This window comes from Schistocerca piceifrons, chromosome 1, assembly GCF_021461385.2.
Source record: "Schistocerca piceifrons isolate TAMUIC-IGC-003096 chromosome 1, iqSchPice1.1, whole genome shotgun sequence".
Taxonomy (NCBI): Eukaryota; Metazoa; Arthropoda; class Insecta; order Orthoptera; family Acrididae; genus Schistocerca; species Schistocerca piceifrons.
The window spans coordinates 1,235,022,609-1,235,038,205 of NC_060138.1; the positions used below are offsets into that span (position 1 = coordinate 1,235,022,609).

Consider the following 15,597-nt stretch of genomic DNA (forward strand, 5'->3'; position numbering starts at 1 on the left):
GAGAGGTGAGGAGGGGAAGTAGCTGAAAAGGAGAGAAATAGAAATAAATAAATGAAATTAAAAAAAGAAGAATGGGTGTGGTGGTGGAATGACGGCTGTGTAGTGCTGGAATGGGTGCAGGGAAGGGGCTGGATGGGTGAGGACAGTGACTAACGAAGGTTGAGGCCAGGAAGGTTATGGGAACATAGGATGTATTGCAAGGAAAGTTCCCACCTGCGTAATTCGGAAAAGCTGGTGTTGGTGGGAAGGATCCTTATGGCACAGGCTGTGAAGCAGTCATTGAAATGAAGGATATCGTGTTTGGCAGCGTGTTCAGTGACAGGGTGAGCCACTTGTTTCTTGGCCACAGTTTGTCAGTGGCCATTCATGCGGACAGACAGCTTGTTGGTTGTCATGCCTACACAGAATGCAGCACAGGGGCTGCAGCTTAGCTTGTAGACCACATGATTGGTTTTACAGGTAGCCCTGCCTTTCATAGGATAGGTGATGTTGGTGACTGGACTCGAGTAGGTGGTGGTCATCCAGCCCCTTCCCTGCTCCCATTCCAGCACTACACACCCATCATCCCACCACCACACTCAGTCTTCTTTTTTTATTTTATTTATTTATTTCTGTTTCTCTCCATTTCCGCCCCCCCCTCCCCTCCCCATTTCTCCCCTGCCCACCGCCACCCAATCTGCAGCACTTCACTGTCTGCCATCCCCACCATACTATCCCCCCCCCTCTTCCCTGACCCAGCCTCCTCCTTTCCCCCATCCAGTCGGCTACTCCCATCATGCACTGGTGCTGCTGCTCGCTGTGTGGTTTCAGTTGCCTGAGACTACAGTCGTGTGTGTTAGATGTGTTTTTGTGATTGTGTGTGTGTGTGTATGCGTAGCTATGGTTGACAAAGGTCATTGGCCAAAAGCTTTAAGTGTGAAAATCTTTTTGTTGTGCCTATCTGTGACTCAGAATCTCCACTATATGGTGAGTAGCAACTTTCCTTCTCACAATATTGTTACAATTCATCCTGGATGTTCCATTGTTTGCTTGGAAAAGTCAACTAGAGATTCCCACTCACATACCAAATGTCTCATCGTCCAATTAGTAATGCACATGAATTGATGAGATTCCTGCTATTCTTAGCCACTCTCACTGCCAAGGAAGTGAAATTAGAAAAATTAAATTTATATGTGTTATACAAGCAATAATGAGGCAAATCAGTTAATTTGTTTAGTTTGCATGTAATTCATGGAATTGTCACATTTTTAAGTACTCTGATAGAGACATGAGAGAGAACAATCAATTTATAGAGTACTGTTTGTGCTTGTGTGATATGTTATACACAAGTGTGGCAATGATGAATACTATAATTTTGACTTATTCCACACAAAACTTTGAAAAAGAGGGATCACATGAACCACACATCTGAGACAGATAGCTAAATGGAAATCTATCGTATGAAAATGGTATATCAAGAAGTTGAGTTTTTTGACATAATCATTTATGTGTGTATAAGGTGCTTTATGTTGCAAGTTAGTGTAATGTTGTTTTCTTCTGTGTGTATACCATTTATTTCTTTGAAATTTTACACAGAATTTCTTTTCTTTCTGTGTACTTGAAGGAATCTTAGATATGCTCATACACAAAATTCTGTCATTGCAGCATGTGTTAAGATTTTCTACCAAGATTAATGAAACACTGATGTACCTTGAATATGGCATAGAAAGAAAGAAAGCCTATATCAGCACAGTTAGTAGCACCAAGCATCAGATAAAATCAAGATGTGACCAGCTTGTAGAGACAAACCTTGACTACCTGGCATGCACCTGTGTTGGTCTTTCAACACTGCTCAGTGGATGCTGATGAGGTGTTCGCCTCCTTCTTGGAAGGGGTGAAATCTCATTAGATTCTGGACTTGAGTCAGCATGGTACATCTCTGAAAGAGAATTATTCCTTGTGTGAATCATGCAGCTGTATGCACTTTAGATGAGTTGCTTGAGGATATATGGCTGTTGTTCACAATCCACAGCGTAAATGCATATTTCAAAATTTTTCAGTTGTTCAAATATAGGTACACAGTAAGAATACTCTTTGCTTTATGCCAAAGATGCAGTACTGTAGCATTTCAGGAAATGTATTTTAGTCAAATGCGACTGTAGTCAAGTAGAATTACAATAAAATAAATCTTAAGTTAATGTTTACTTATGAAGCAGAAACTGTGACAGAAAACAGACAGCTTGTCACAAATCAGCTAATGTGTGACACCAGTGAGTCTTTCATCTAGAATTAGAGAGGAGAGCCATTGGAGGAAACAGTAACAATCTGGAAATATTTAAGGCTGAAAAGCAGACAAATTGTATTTTGTCCCACAAATATTTATTACTATTTGGATTTAGGCTTATTAGGCCATTATCTGGTAACAAAGGTTATTACTGATCATGGCCTGACAAGTCAAAAATTGATTAGTAATAAACAAATATTAATGGTACAAAATGCAGTTTCCTTGCTTTTCATCCCAATATATGAAATTCTTCTATAAAGAAGTAACAGATAATCCATTAACACAATCAGGCATTATTTAAGAATGGTATCAGTACCATGGACAAACGAAGATATCAGTCACAGCATTCCATTTCACTGTGCCATTTCACTGTGACTCACAAAGGCATGTAACATTTAACAGAATGTCACCTACAGCAATAATTACAGACCATTATAAAAACTTAAACAAGATTGAATCCTATGGAAAGGATAGACTGCTACGCACAGACCATTTAGCTACACAAATTTATTATTATTACTATTATTATACCACATAGAGGAGGCACTGAATCACAGGCTTGTGGTGGGGAGGCCTTAGACTTCTAGCAACATACAGACCCCTGCAACATACAGACCTTAACTTACCACATCAGTTAATGTAGAGGTTTTTATCAGTGATCACAAGGCTGTGATAGCAACTGTAACTACGGGTGTGATGAGGAATGTTAAGAATGGTAGGAAAATAAGAGTGACAGGATACAAATTAAAGAGTATCTGAATAGTCAAAATCATATATTCAGGGTTAAGGATGAAGATGTGGAGCAAAGAAAGAAAAAAAACTTCAAAAGCATCGTTCAGAATGCCTTAAACCAGTGTGTTCTGAGTAAGGTCTTAAGTAATGAGGAAGACCAACTGTGGTTTAATAGCTGTGCTAGAAAACTGCTGTGTAAACAAGGAGAGCTTCATCACAGATTTAAAAGAAGTGAAAACCTAGCTGACAAACAGAAACTGAATGAAACAAAAATGAGCCTAGGGAGAGCAGTGAGAAAGGCATACAGTGATTCTGAAAGTAAAATTTTGTCGACCAATCTTAGTAAAGACCCTAAGAGGTCTTGCTCTTGCATAAAATCAGTAAGCAGTTCGAAATCCTCCATTCATTCACTCAGTGACCATACTGGCACTCCAGAGAGAAGGTTGAAATACTGAATTTGGTCTTCTGAACTGAACACAGTCCCTTCTTTCAATGATCATATGAACATCAAAATGGCAGAAGTTGAAAAAACCAGTTGTGGAATAGAAAAGCCACTGCAGTCACTTAGTAATGGAAAGGAATCATGCAGGACCAGATGAGATACCTATAAGATCCTACAAAGATAATGTAAAAGAATTTGCTCCCCTTCTAGCAGCAGTTTATCATAGATTACTGGAACAGCGAAAGGTACCTGGTGACTGGAAAAAGGCACTGGTCATTCCTATTTTCAAGAAGGGTCATAGAACAAATGCACTTAATTATAGGCCTATATTGTTGATGTCAGTCTGTTGTAGAATTATGGAACATATTTTATGCTCAAGAATTATGACATTTTGAAGAAAAAAAATTCATCTGTAAAAACCAGCATGGATTCTGCAAACAGAGATTTTACAAAACTCAGATTGCCCTGCTCTTCCATGTAATCTATAGCACTCTAGGCAACAGCACTCAGGTTGGTCCCACGTTCCTTGACTTCATGAAGGTATTTGACACTATCCCACACCGCCGTTTAGTGAAAAAAATGAGCTTACTGAGTATTGGACCAGGTTTATGATTGGATTAAAGACTTGCTAGCAGATAGAACTCAACATGTTACACTTAATGGAACAAAATCAACAGATGTAAATGTAATTTCTGGAGTACCCCAAGGAATTGTGGTAGGACCATTACTGGTATGCAGTGTATATAAATCATCTAGTAGAAATCACTGGAAGCTATTTCAGTCTGTTTGCAAGTGATGCGGCTGTCTGTAAGAAAGTAGCAATGCCAGAAGACAGTATTAATTTGCAGGCTGACATGTGGAGGATTGATGAATAGTGCAGGCTCCGGTAGCTGCCCCTGAAGGTAAATAAATGTAACACATTGTGAATATATTGGAAAGGAAATCCACTGCTGCAGAACTACACTATTGATGACAAATTGCTGGAAACAGTATCTGCTGTAAAATATCTGGATATAACACTGTGATGTGACCTAATGTGGAATGACCACATGAAGCAAATACTAGGAAAAGTAGATGGCAGACTGAGATTCATGGAATGGTTCTTGTGGAAATGTAATGCATCCAAGAAGGAAATGTCTTATAAGACACTTGATTGGGCGATTTTTGAATATTGCACATCATTCTGGGACCCTTACCAGGTAGAAATGACAGAAGAGATAGAGAAGATCCAACAAAGAGTGGTGTGTTTCATCAAAGCATTGTTTATTCAGATGAGATCTTTACAGAGACACTCATTAAACTCCAGTGGCAGACATTAAAAGAGCCACATGCCATTCGCAGGTGGAACAGTTAGTGACACCAGCAGTGCCCTCCGTCACACATAATTAGGTGGCCTGCAGATGATGACGTAAGTGTAGATGGTGCAGGAGGGGTAACAGGATAGAGGTGAACGAAGGCAGTAGTGTGACTTTTGGGAACTTGCAGGGACGTGGTAGGGACAAGATAAGGCTGCAAGAAGTAGCATCAGGAGGCTGTGCTGCGGGGGGGGGGGGGGGGGGGGGGGGGGAATAAGGACCTTGTCCAGAAAAAGATTTACACTTCTCTCATGGCTCAGTACCACCCAGGACTGGAGCAACTGAAACACAGTGTTTTATTTATCTATCAACCTACCCAGAAATGAGAAATATCCTTCCCACTATCCTCCCCACCTCTCCCACAATGGTATTCTGCCACCCAACCAACCTTTGCAATATCCTTGTCTCTTCTTACTGCACCCTTGTTCCCAACCACTTGCCTCCTGGCTCATGTCCATAATAGACCCAGATGAAAGACTTTTCTGATATATTCTCCCACTAATATCTTCTCCAGTCTGCTCATTACATATCCTACCCCATCAAAGGCAGGGCCCCTGTGAAAGCTGCCATGTAATCCACAAACTTAGCTGCAGTTAACTATATCATATTCTATGTGGCCATGAACATTAACGAGCAGTCTGTCCACAGGAATGACCACTGCCAAACTATGGCCAAGAGGTAGCTGGACCACACAGTTGTTGAATGTTCTGCACAACATGGTATGCTTCAGTCTAATGACTTAATGACTGCTTCTGAGCCTGTGCCATCTGGATTCTTCCCACCTTAAGTATGCAAGTTGGAACTCTCCTTACAACATATTCTTCATTCCCTTGGCATCAACCTTCACTACTCCCTATCCTCCACAGCCTATCCCCTTACCACTACACAACACACACACCATCTATCTTGCCAGTGCACCTACAGATCCTTTCCACTTCCCATTTCACCTCCCCCACCACCCCCACCACCACCCAAGCACAGTCTCCTAGTGCTGCACCTAGCAGCCCTACCCTGTCCCCACCATGCCTGCCTCTGTATACTACAACAGGCAGCACTAGCACCTGACATCACCCCTACCCTGCTATCCCTTCCCTTCCCATGTGTAGATTGCTGCTCATGTCAGATGCACAGATTGATGGTCTTTTTCAGTGTGCCTGTCTGCCACTCAACACCTCCCCTATGTGACAAGTAGTAATCTATCCTTTCCATATTGTCGTTATTCCATCCTGGACTTTCCATTGCAAGATTGAGTTCTCTCATACAGCTATCAACAGATAATTTACAAAGACACAGTCACTCAAATAAGGCAACAAAGTCATGGACAACAACAACATATAAAAGTATTCCAGCATATCCTAACTCCTTCAAACTAGCCAGCTTTTTCCAGAATTCCAGTATTAATAGGGCCTTCTATGCTGATTAATTAATAACAAATATGACAACAGTTAATACACAACACGTGGGTACATGCAGATTGAAAAAGAAAACAGTGGGACTTATGAACTTATCTGTATAAACTGACCTGTACAAAAGTAGTTCCAACAAAACATTTATATGACTATATTGTAATATTTAGGTATATAAATCATTCAGTTGCTTCACATGTAATGTTTATATTGTATAGTGTCCTTAGTTTAGGTGCTGTAGTTTGGGACTCTGTTGTGTTTTGTCGTTTATGGACATACAGATACATCCACATTTATATAGGAATGCATCTATTGTTAACAATCATCTATTTGTAATTTAATACACATTGTGTTACTGCTGCTGCTGCTGCTGCTGCTGCTGTTGTTGTTGTTTTTGTGGTCTGCAGTCTGAAGACTGCTTCAATACAGCTTTCCATGCTAGTTTATTGTGGGCCAGCCTCTTCATATCTGTCTAACTACTGCAACCTACATCTATTTGAATCTTTTTGCCGCAGTCAAGCCGTGGCGACAGGCAACATTAGCATCTTCCCTCGCCCATACCATGCTATCCCTCCCCCCCTCCCCCCCCTTCTCCCCCTCCCCCCCCCCCCCCCATGTGTGAATTGCTACTCATCTCAGATGCACAGATTGCTGGTCACATCAGACATAGTCACAGTTGGGCTTTGGTGCCCGGAGACAGTGGCCACGTGTGTGTGAGTTTTGTGAATGCATGAGAGCTCTACTTCTTATGAAAGACTTTGTCCAAAAGCTGAAATATTTTTTTTATTCTTTTTCATTGTGCCTGTCTGCGACTCAACAACGTCTCTATGTTGTGAGTAGCAGTCTATCCTTTCCACATTATACATGTTACATATTACACAATTTTTGCAACCTCTCCCCCTTCTGCACACACACACACACACACAGACACACACACACACACACACACACACACACACACACACACACACACTTCCATCACCAAATTCACAATTCCTTGGTACCTGAGTATGTGTCCTATCAACCTATCCCTTCTTTCAGTCACGTGCCATAAATTGCTTTTCCCTCCAATTTGACTTAGTTCTTCATCATTAGTTTCTGAATTTTGGGCATTATTCTGCAGTCCCACATTTCGAAAGCTCCTGTTCTTTACTTATATGAACTGTTCAGACAATGGAATAATATCAATATTATGAGAGGAATAGATTGCTACTCACCATGTAGTGGAGATGTTATTCGTAGATAGGCACAATAAAAAGACTGTCAATCATGTAAGCTTTCTGCCGTGATGGCCTTCATCTGAATTAGACAGCGCACGTGCGCGCGTGCGCACACACACACACACACACACACACACACACACACACACAGACAGGTGCAACTCGCATACACATGACCACTGTCTCTGTCCACCAAGGCCAGTCGTCTCAGCAGTCATTGACTTTGGTCGTGTGTGTGTGTGTGTGTGTGTGTGTGTGTGTGTGTGTGTGTGTGTGATCTGATTTAGATGAAGGCCATTTTGGCCAAAAGCTTACTAGTGTGACAGTCTTTTCGTTGTGCCTATCTGCGACTCAACATCTCCATTACATGAACTGTTCATCATGCACATTTCACTTCCGTATAAGGCTGAACTACAGACGAATACCTTTGTAAAATACTTCCTAATATTTAAGTTTATCCCTTTTATAGCCGTTCTATATATTCCTTCCATCTTTCAGCTGTCTCTTCTTTGCTTAATATAGGATTGGCATCTGAGTTGTTCTCTATTTTATCCAAAGGTCCCTTTAATTTTCCTATAGGTGGCATCTAGTTTTTCCATTGTCACACTTACATCTACTGTCTTGCTTTTCTAGTCTAGCCATCCTGCTTTTCCATCTTCCTCTTTCTGTCAGTCTCATCTTTTAGATACCTGACCATGTGAGCCAAAAAGAAAGAACAGATTTCAGTTGTTTATTACAAACGATGAAAAATAGAAACAATGTGTACATGTCACTAGACAGAAGGAAGTTCAAAGTTTTGGCACATCTGCATTGTTGTTTGGCTGTAGTAGCATGGCGATTACATCAGAAGAGAAATCACTTTGCATATTGGAATTCACACGAACTCAATCTATTTTTCAGGTGCAATGTGCATTAAGCAATTGATTCAGCAAGAAGCATCTCTGCACAAGCAGATTTTTGACTGGCATACAAAAGTCTTGGGAACTGGTTGCATATGTGAAGGGAAGAGCAGTAGTCAGCTACATATGTCTGATGAAAATGTCAAGCATATCCGGGATGCATTCACATGCAGCCCTCGGAAGTCTACAAGATGGGCAGGCAAGGAACTTCAGCTTCCTCAAACAACAGTGTTGGATGCTCTGAAACAATGCTTCCATATGAAGCCTTACAACTTGCAGTTACAGCAGCAATTGTGTCCCAGTATGAATTTTTTATTTCAGTTCTCCAGATATGGCAGAGATCACTTTTGCCAAATGGTTCATCTTTTTGGATGAATCTACATTTCATTTACCAGGTAAAGTAAGCCACCATATTGTAAGAATCTGGGATCACAAAATCCTGGCATCGTCGGCATATATGAAAGAGACCCACTGAAACTGAATGTGTTTTGTGCCACTTCTGTTCACAAAGTTTACGCACCTTTCTTTTTTGCAGAGAAAGCTGTGACAGGAATGTCATACCTGGAGATACTGCAAAATTACTTGTTTCCTCAACTTCACGAAGATTACAATGATTTCATTTTTGTGCATGACAGCACCCTGCCTCACTTTCACCTTGAAGTGTGGCATTGTCTTAACACAACGTTGAACTGGAAGAAGTGGACAACAAGATCTTGTTCATTGGTTTTGGCCTCCCAGGTCACTGGATTTCACACCTTGTGATTTTTTTTTTTTTTTTTTTTTTTTTTTTTTTTTTTTTTTTTTTTTTTTTTTTTTTTTTTTCCTGTGGGGGTACAGAAAAGACAGAGTCTTTGTCTCACTTATGGCAGCTACTCTTCAAGAGCTGAGAAATCGAATTGTTGAAGCTGTTGACTCAATAAACAGGGACCTCTTGATTCATGTGTGGAATGAAATGGATTACCGTTTCGACATTTCTCAAATGCATGGTGCTCATCTTGAGTGTACGATATAGTGTCTACGTGAACATAAACCTTCCTCTATCCAGTGATGTGCACAGTGTTTTCCTATCTTTCATAGTATGTCTGTATTGTTGTTGTTGTTGTGGTCTTCAGTCCTGAGACTGGTTTGATGAAGCTCTCCATGCTACTCTATCCTGTGCAAGCTTCTTCATCTCCCAGTACTTACTGCAACCTACATCCTTCTGAATCTGCTTAGTGTATTCATCTCTTGGTCTCCCTCTACGATTTTTACCCTCCATGCTGCCATTAAACAATTGAAATCTGTTTCTATCTATCTCTCTCTCTCTCTCTCTGTCTCTTTTTAAAAGAATCACCCTGTATTGACTTTGCTTGCTTCATTTGCTGCATTTGTAAATTTCTTTCTTTCATTAGTTATATTCAATATTTCATATGTTATCATGGATTTCAACTGGGCCTTGTCTTTTTACCTATTTAATCTTCTGCTACCTCCACTATTTCATTTTTCAAAGCCACCCATTCATCTTCTGCTATATTTCTTTCCCCTGTTGTAGTTAGTCATTGCCTAATACTACCTCTGAAATCCCAACATATTCACTAGCATATCCAAAGGAGACAGTTTAGCTTCCTAATTGGAAAGGGTTTCTTCCCACAAAATAGTCCCTTTTCTTTTGATGTGTGAGAACTGTCATATGTGTATCTGATGAGTGTAAGTGACTAATGAAGATGACTATAGTATGATCTCGTCTTTGTTTCATACGGTAATGAGAGAGGAAATAGGGTGAAACTCAGTGTCGGCACCTAGACCAAACCTCTCAAATAGCTCCAAGAAGCCACCGAGCATAATGTCCCCATTCAACAGATTCACAATCGACAGTGCCACATGAGAAACTGCAGACAGGTTTGGAATTTAATCCAGGATACTGGCACAAAGTCTGATGCCTAGGAAATTATATTACCACCTCTCCTCTGCTTGCTACCTCTCCTCTGCTTGCTAGCCAAATGCTGATGGTGAAAATATTTTTCACAATCTGATTTAAGCAGATTACCACCTTGTCAAGCACCACCATAGAGGGATCCATCAGCAGCCTTAGCTACAGAGACAGGTAATGTTTGATATGCATATAATGAACTAATAATACTAACCTAAGCTTCTTGCAGCAGTTTTCTTTATGGGTGTCCTGTAACTACTAAGTACAGATGGGCTACCACTTGAGTCAGTCTCTGAGTTGTGACATACTTCAAATTTTCTTTCATGTTCATTTGCATTGTTATGTCTGTGAAGGCTGGACACTGTTACTGATGGCTGTCTGCAGTCTCCTGAAACAAGAACACAGGATATATAGATTACTTGCAGTGTGAAAGGTTTAGTTACAGTGAGATGCTCAGAATAATTGTATCACCTGACCGTGGTAGTATTGGACTTGGCCTTCCAAGGCCGTTGTTCGAAACATGCAGGGACATTGCAGTAAACAAGTGCAGTGGTGACTAAGGAAAATTCATCACAGTGTGAATGCCTTCAGGAAAGTGTGTATATATTATCAAGTGGTTCAGCATATCCTCTAGAAATATCACAATAAAAACTCGAAATAAGCCAACTGAAGTGCGCTCTCTCCCAGGTGCAATAATATTGTGGTCAAGTAATATTTTCTCTTTGGCTCTTTATCATTTTACTGTGTGGAACACGTTGTTTGCAAGCAGATTTGATACTTTCTCTTGTCACTGTTCCTAATATGTTAACTTGTTTAGTCCATGTGCTTACTTCACTCCACAGATGTGTTAAAATGGGGGGATGCACTCTCACATGCTATTCAGTTCAATGTAATATTTTACATCTTGCATCAGTACCATAACAATTGGGAACACTATTTAACCACTATAATTTCAAAATACCACATGAGAGTGGAATTATAGCTTTCAGACTGGAGCACACTTTTTGTGAGTCAGGCAATCGGGTTAGGGCTTGGTTATTATTGTGATTGCTGAAACACGTCTCAGAAGCAAGTTCAATGCAAACTGAGTTTATCAGTGAAAATATACCAATGGAATAATGCTTGCTACGTTCTGTGTGATTTTTTTTTCTATTTTTGAAAGTATTGGTTTCCCTGTACACACTTGGAGAGTTTATATAAGAGTCTGAAAACCCAGAAATTGAATGCGGAAAGAAAACATTGTTCATTGGGGATCTCAAAAGCTCACTAGCAAGAAATATCAGTTTTCCATGAGACAAGCAAAAGTTTCATATTTTGTATGAGATTTATCAGTTGTTGTTAATACTTTTATGATACTTCCATTGGTGAACTGCACAAGCCAAAATAGAAAGTTGATACAATATTTCTAGGCTACATAGCAAGTACTTCAGCTAGTACATTATGTTATTAAATTTGTTGTTGTTGTTGTTGTTGTTGTTCATGCTAGTCTATCCAGGACAAGATTCTTCATCTCTGCACAATTACTGTCAGCTTCATCCACTAAAACCTGTCCACAGTACCCAATCCATAGTCCCCTCTGCAATTCTTACATCCCACAATTCATTTACATATATACCCTAACCACGTTATGTTGTGTGGCAGAGGGTACTTCAAGAACTACTGTCGCTTCCCCACTTTGGTGTTCCAGTCACAAATGTTCTACAGGAAGAATAATTGTTGGTAAATCTCTGTTCGAGCTCTAATCTTTCTAATTTTATTTTCACTATCTTTTACAAAATACACATTCACATAAACATGGCTCACACACAAAAACACACTCACACACACACACACACACACACACACACACACACACACACACACACACACACACATGACCACTGTCTATGGCTGCTAAGGCCAGATTGTGAGAAACTGTGCATGATGGGAGAAGCAGTCTGGTTGGTGGGGGTAAGAAGGAGGCTGGGGTGAGGAGGGGGAGGCCCTCCTTCCACTTACAAAGGAAATCACAAAGAACATGAGTGGAGGACAGTAAAGTCTTTTTCATGGGAGAGAGAGTAGGGAAGCTAGGTGCTGTCAGGATGTTGGCCTGAGAGTGGGCTGGAGCCAATAAAGAAGAGAAGTAAGAAGACTGGATGAACTTGTGGAATAGAAGGCTGTGGAGTGGCAACAGGGAAGGGAGAGGTGGGTAAAGGACAATGACTATGACTAATGAAGGGAACATAGGATAAATTGCAGGGGGAGTTCCCACATCTACAATTCAGAAATGCTGGTATTGGTAAGAAGGGCCCAGATGGCACAGGCTGTGAAGTGTTCATTAGAATGAAGAACATTGTGGTGGGCAGCTTGCTCAGCAACTGGGTGGTCCATCTACTTCTTGGCCACATCTACATCTACGTGATTACTGTGCAATTCACAATAAAGTGCCTGGCGGAGGGTTCAGTGAACCACCTTCAAGCTGTCTCTCTACTGTTCCACTCTTGAACAGCAAAAGGGGAAACCGAGCACTTAAATTTTTCTGTGTGAGTCCTGATTTCTCTTATTTTATCATGATGATCATTTCTCCCTGTGTAGGTGGGTGCCAACAAAATGTTTTCGCAATTGGAGGAGAAAACTGGTGACTGAAATTTCCTGAGAAGATCCCATTGCAATGAAAAATGCCTTTGATTTAATGATTGCCACTCCAATTCATGTATCATGTCTGTGATATTATCTCCCCTATTTCAAGATAATACAAAACAATCTGTCCTTCTTTGTACTTTTTTGATGTCATCTGTCAGTCCCACCTGATGCGGATCCCACACCATGCAGCAATACTCCAGAGTAGGGTGGACAAGCATGATGTAAGCAGTCTCTTTAGTAGACCTGTTGCTCCTTCTAAGTGTTCTACAAATGAATCACAGTCTTTGGTTTGCTCTACCCACAATTTTATCCATGTAATCATTCCAATTTAGGTTATTTGTTATTGTAATCCCTAAGTATTTAGCTGAATTTACAGCCTTCAGATTTGTGTGACTTATCGCGTAATCGAAATTTAGCTGATTTCTTTTAGTACTCATGTGAATAGCTTCACACTTTTCTTTACTCGGTGTCAATTGCCACTTTTTGCACCATATGGATATCTTGTCTAAATCATTTTGTAAGTCGTTTGGATCATCTGATGAATTTACAATATGGTAAATGACAGCATCATCTGCAAACAATCTAAAGCAGCTACTCAGATTGTCTCCTATGTCGTTAATATAGATCAAGAACACTGGATATTACTTCTGTTTTACTTAGTAACTTTCCTCTATTACTACAAAGTGTGACCTTTCTGACAGGAAATCACGAATCCAGTCACACAGCTGAGGCGATATTCCATAGGCACGCACTTGGGTTAGAAGACCCTTGTGAAGAACGGTGTTGAAAGCTTTCTGGAAATCTAAAAATATGCAATCAATTTGACATCCCCTGTCGATAGCACTCATTACTTCATGAGTATAAAGGGCTAGTTGTGTTTCACAAGCATGATATTTTCTGAAACTGTGCTGACTAAGTGTCAATAAATCATTTTCTTCATAATGTTCGAATACCGTATATTTTCCAAAAACCTACTGCAAATCGATGTAGTCATACAGGCCTGTAATTAAGTGGATTACTCCTACTTCCGTTTTTGGGTATTGGTGTGACTTGAGCATTTTTCCAGTCTTTAGGTATGGATCTTTGTGTGAGTGAGTGGTTGTATATAATTGCTAAATATGGAGCTATTTTATCAGCATTCTCTGAGAGGAACCTGACTGGTGTACAATCTGGAACAGAAACCTTGACTTTATTAAGTGATTTAAGCTGCTTTGTTAAACCGAGGATATATACTTCTATGTTTCTCATCTTGGCAGTTGTTCTTGATTGGAATTCAGGAATATTTACTTCATCTTCTTTGGTGAAGGAGTTTCGGAAAACGGTGTTTAATAACTCTGCTTTAGTGGCACTGTCATCAGCGACTTTACCGTTGTTATTGCGCAGTGAAGGTATTGATTGTGTCTTGCCACTGGTGTGCTTTATGTACAACCAGAATTTCTTTCGGTTTTCTGCCAGATTTGAAGACAGAATTTCATTGTGGAAATTATGAAAAGCATCTCGCAGTGCAGTACACACTATATTTTGAACTCCTGTAAAACTTTGCCAATCTTGGGGATTTTGCATTCTTTTAAATTTGGCATACAATGATCTGACCCATTTTGTATACCATGGGGGATCAGTACCATAACTTATTAATTTATGTGGTATATATCTCTCAGTTGCTGTCGATAATATCTCTTTGAAAACATTCCACAAATTTGCTACACTTACATGATCAGATCAGAAGAAGTGAAGACTCTCTCTTAAAAAAGCATTAAGAGCATTTTTATCAGCTTTTTTAAATAGATATACTTTGCATTTCTTTTTGATGGTTGTAGGTGTTACGGTATTCAGCTTAGCAGCAACTTCCTTGTGGTCGCTAATCACTGTATTTGTCACAATACTCACTATTTGTCCAGGATTATTTGTTGCTAAAAGATCAAGTATTCTTTTGCAACCTTTTACGCTTTGAGTGGGCTCATGAACTAATTGTTCCAAGTAGTTTTCTGAGAAAGCATTCAGTACAATTTCGGATGATTTTTATGCCTGCCACTGGCTTTAATCGTATAATTTTTCCAGCATATAGAGGGTAGATTGAAGTCACCACCAACTATAATTGTATGAGCGGGGTGATTATTTGAAATTAGACTCAAGTTTTCTTTAAAGTGTTCAGCAACTATATCTTCTGAGTCGGGGGGTCGGTAAAATGATCCAATTAATAGTTTAGTCCGATTTTCAGGTATAACCTCTACCCATACTATTTCACACAAACTATCTACTTCAATTTCGCTACAAGGCAAACTGCCTCTGACAGCAGTAAATACTCCACCACCAACTGTATTTAATCTATCCTTCCTGAACACTGTTAGATCGTTTGAAAAAATTTCGGCTGAACTTATTTCTGGCTTTAGCCAGCTCTCTGTACCTACAACTATTTGAACTTCAGTGCTTTCTATTAGGGCTTGGAGCTCTGGTTGTTTCCCAACACAGCTACGACAGTTTGCAAGTACAGTACCAATCATTTCTAGAACTACCTTACTGTGTTTTACCTGCCCACTTTTAGACGGACGCCCCTTCTGTGGTTCCCTGAGACCCTCTAACCTAAAAAAACGCCCAGTCCCTTCCACACAGCTCCCACTAACAATGTAGGTGCCTCCTGTGTGTAGTGGACTCTTGTTCTATTAAGCAGAACCCGGAAACACACCACCCGATGGCGCAAGTCAAGGAATCTGCAGCCTACATGGTCACAGAACCAACTGAGCCTCTGATT

At 40.2% G+C, this 15,597-nt stretch overlaps 1 protein-coding gene across 1 annotated transcript in view; it reads right to left on the minus strand.

Moving 5' to 3' along the window:
- LOC124780155 (Down syndrome cell adhesion molecule-like protein Dscam2) overlaps window positions 1-15,597 on the minus strand; it is a 436,971-nt gene that overhangs the window by 27,711 nt on the left and 393,663 nt on the right. Inside the window, exons 32-33 of the mRNA XM_047253760.1 lie at window positions 10,441-10,614; window positions 1,798-1,918 (exon numbers count right to left, since the gene is read on the minus strand). Of these exons, the coding sequence (XP_047109716.1) occupies window positions 1,798-1,918; window positions 10,441-10,614 (295 nt within the window). The remainder of the gene's footprint in view (window positions 1-1,797; window positions 1,919-10,440; window positions 10,615-15,597) is intronic.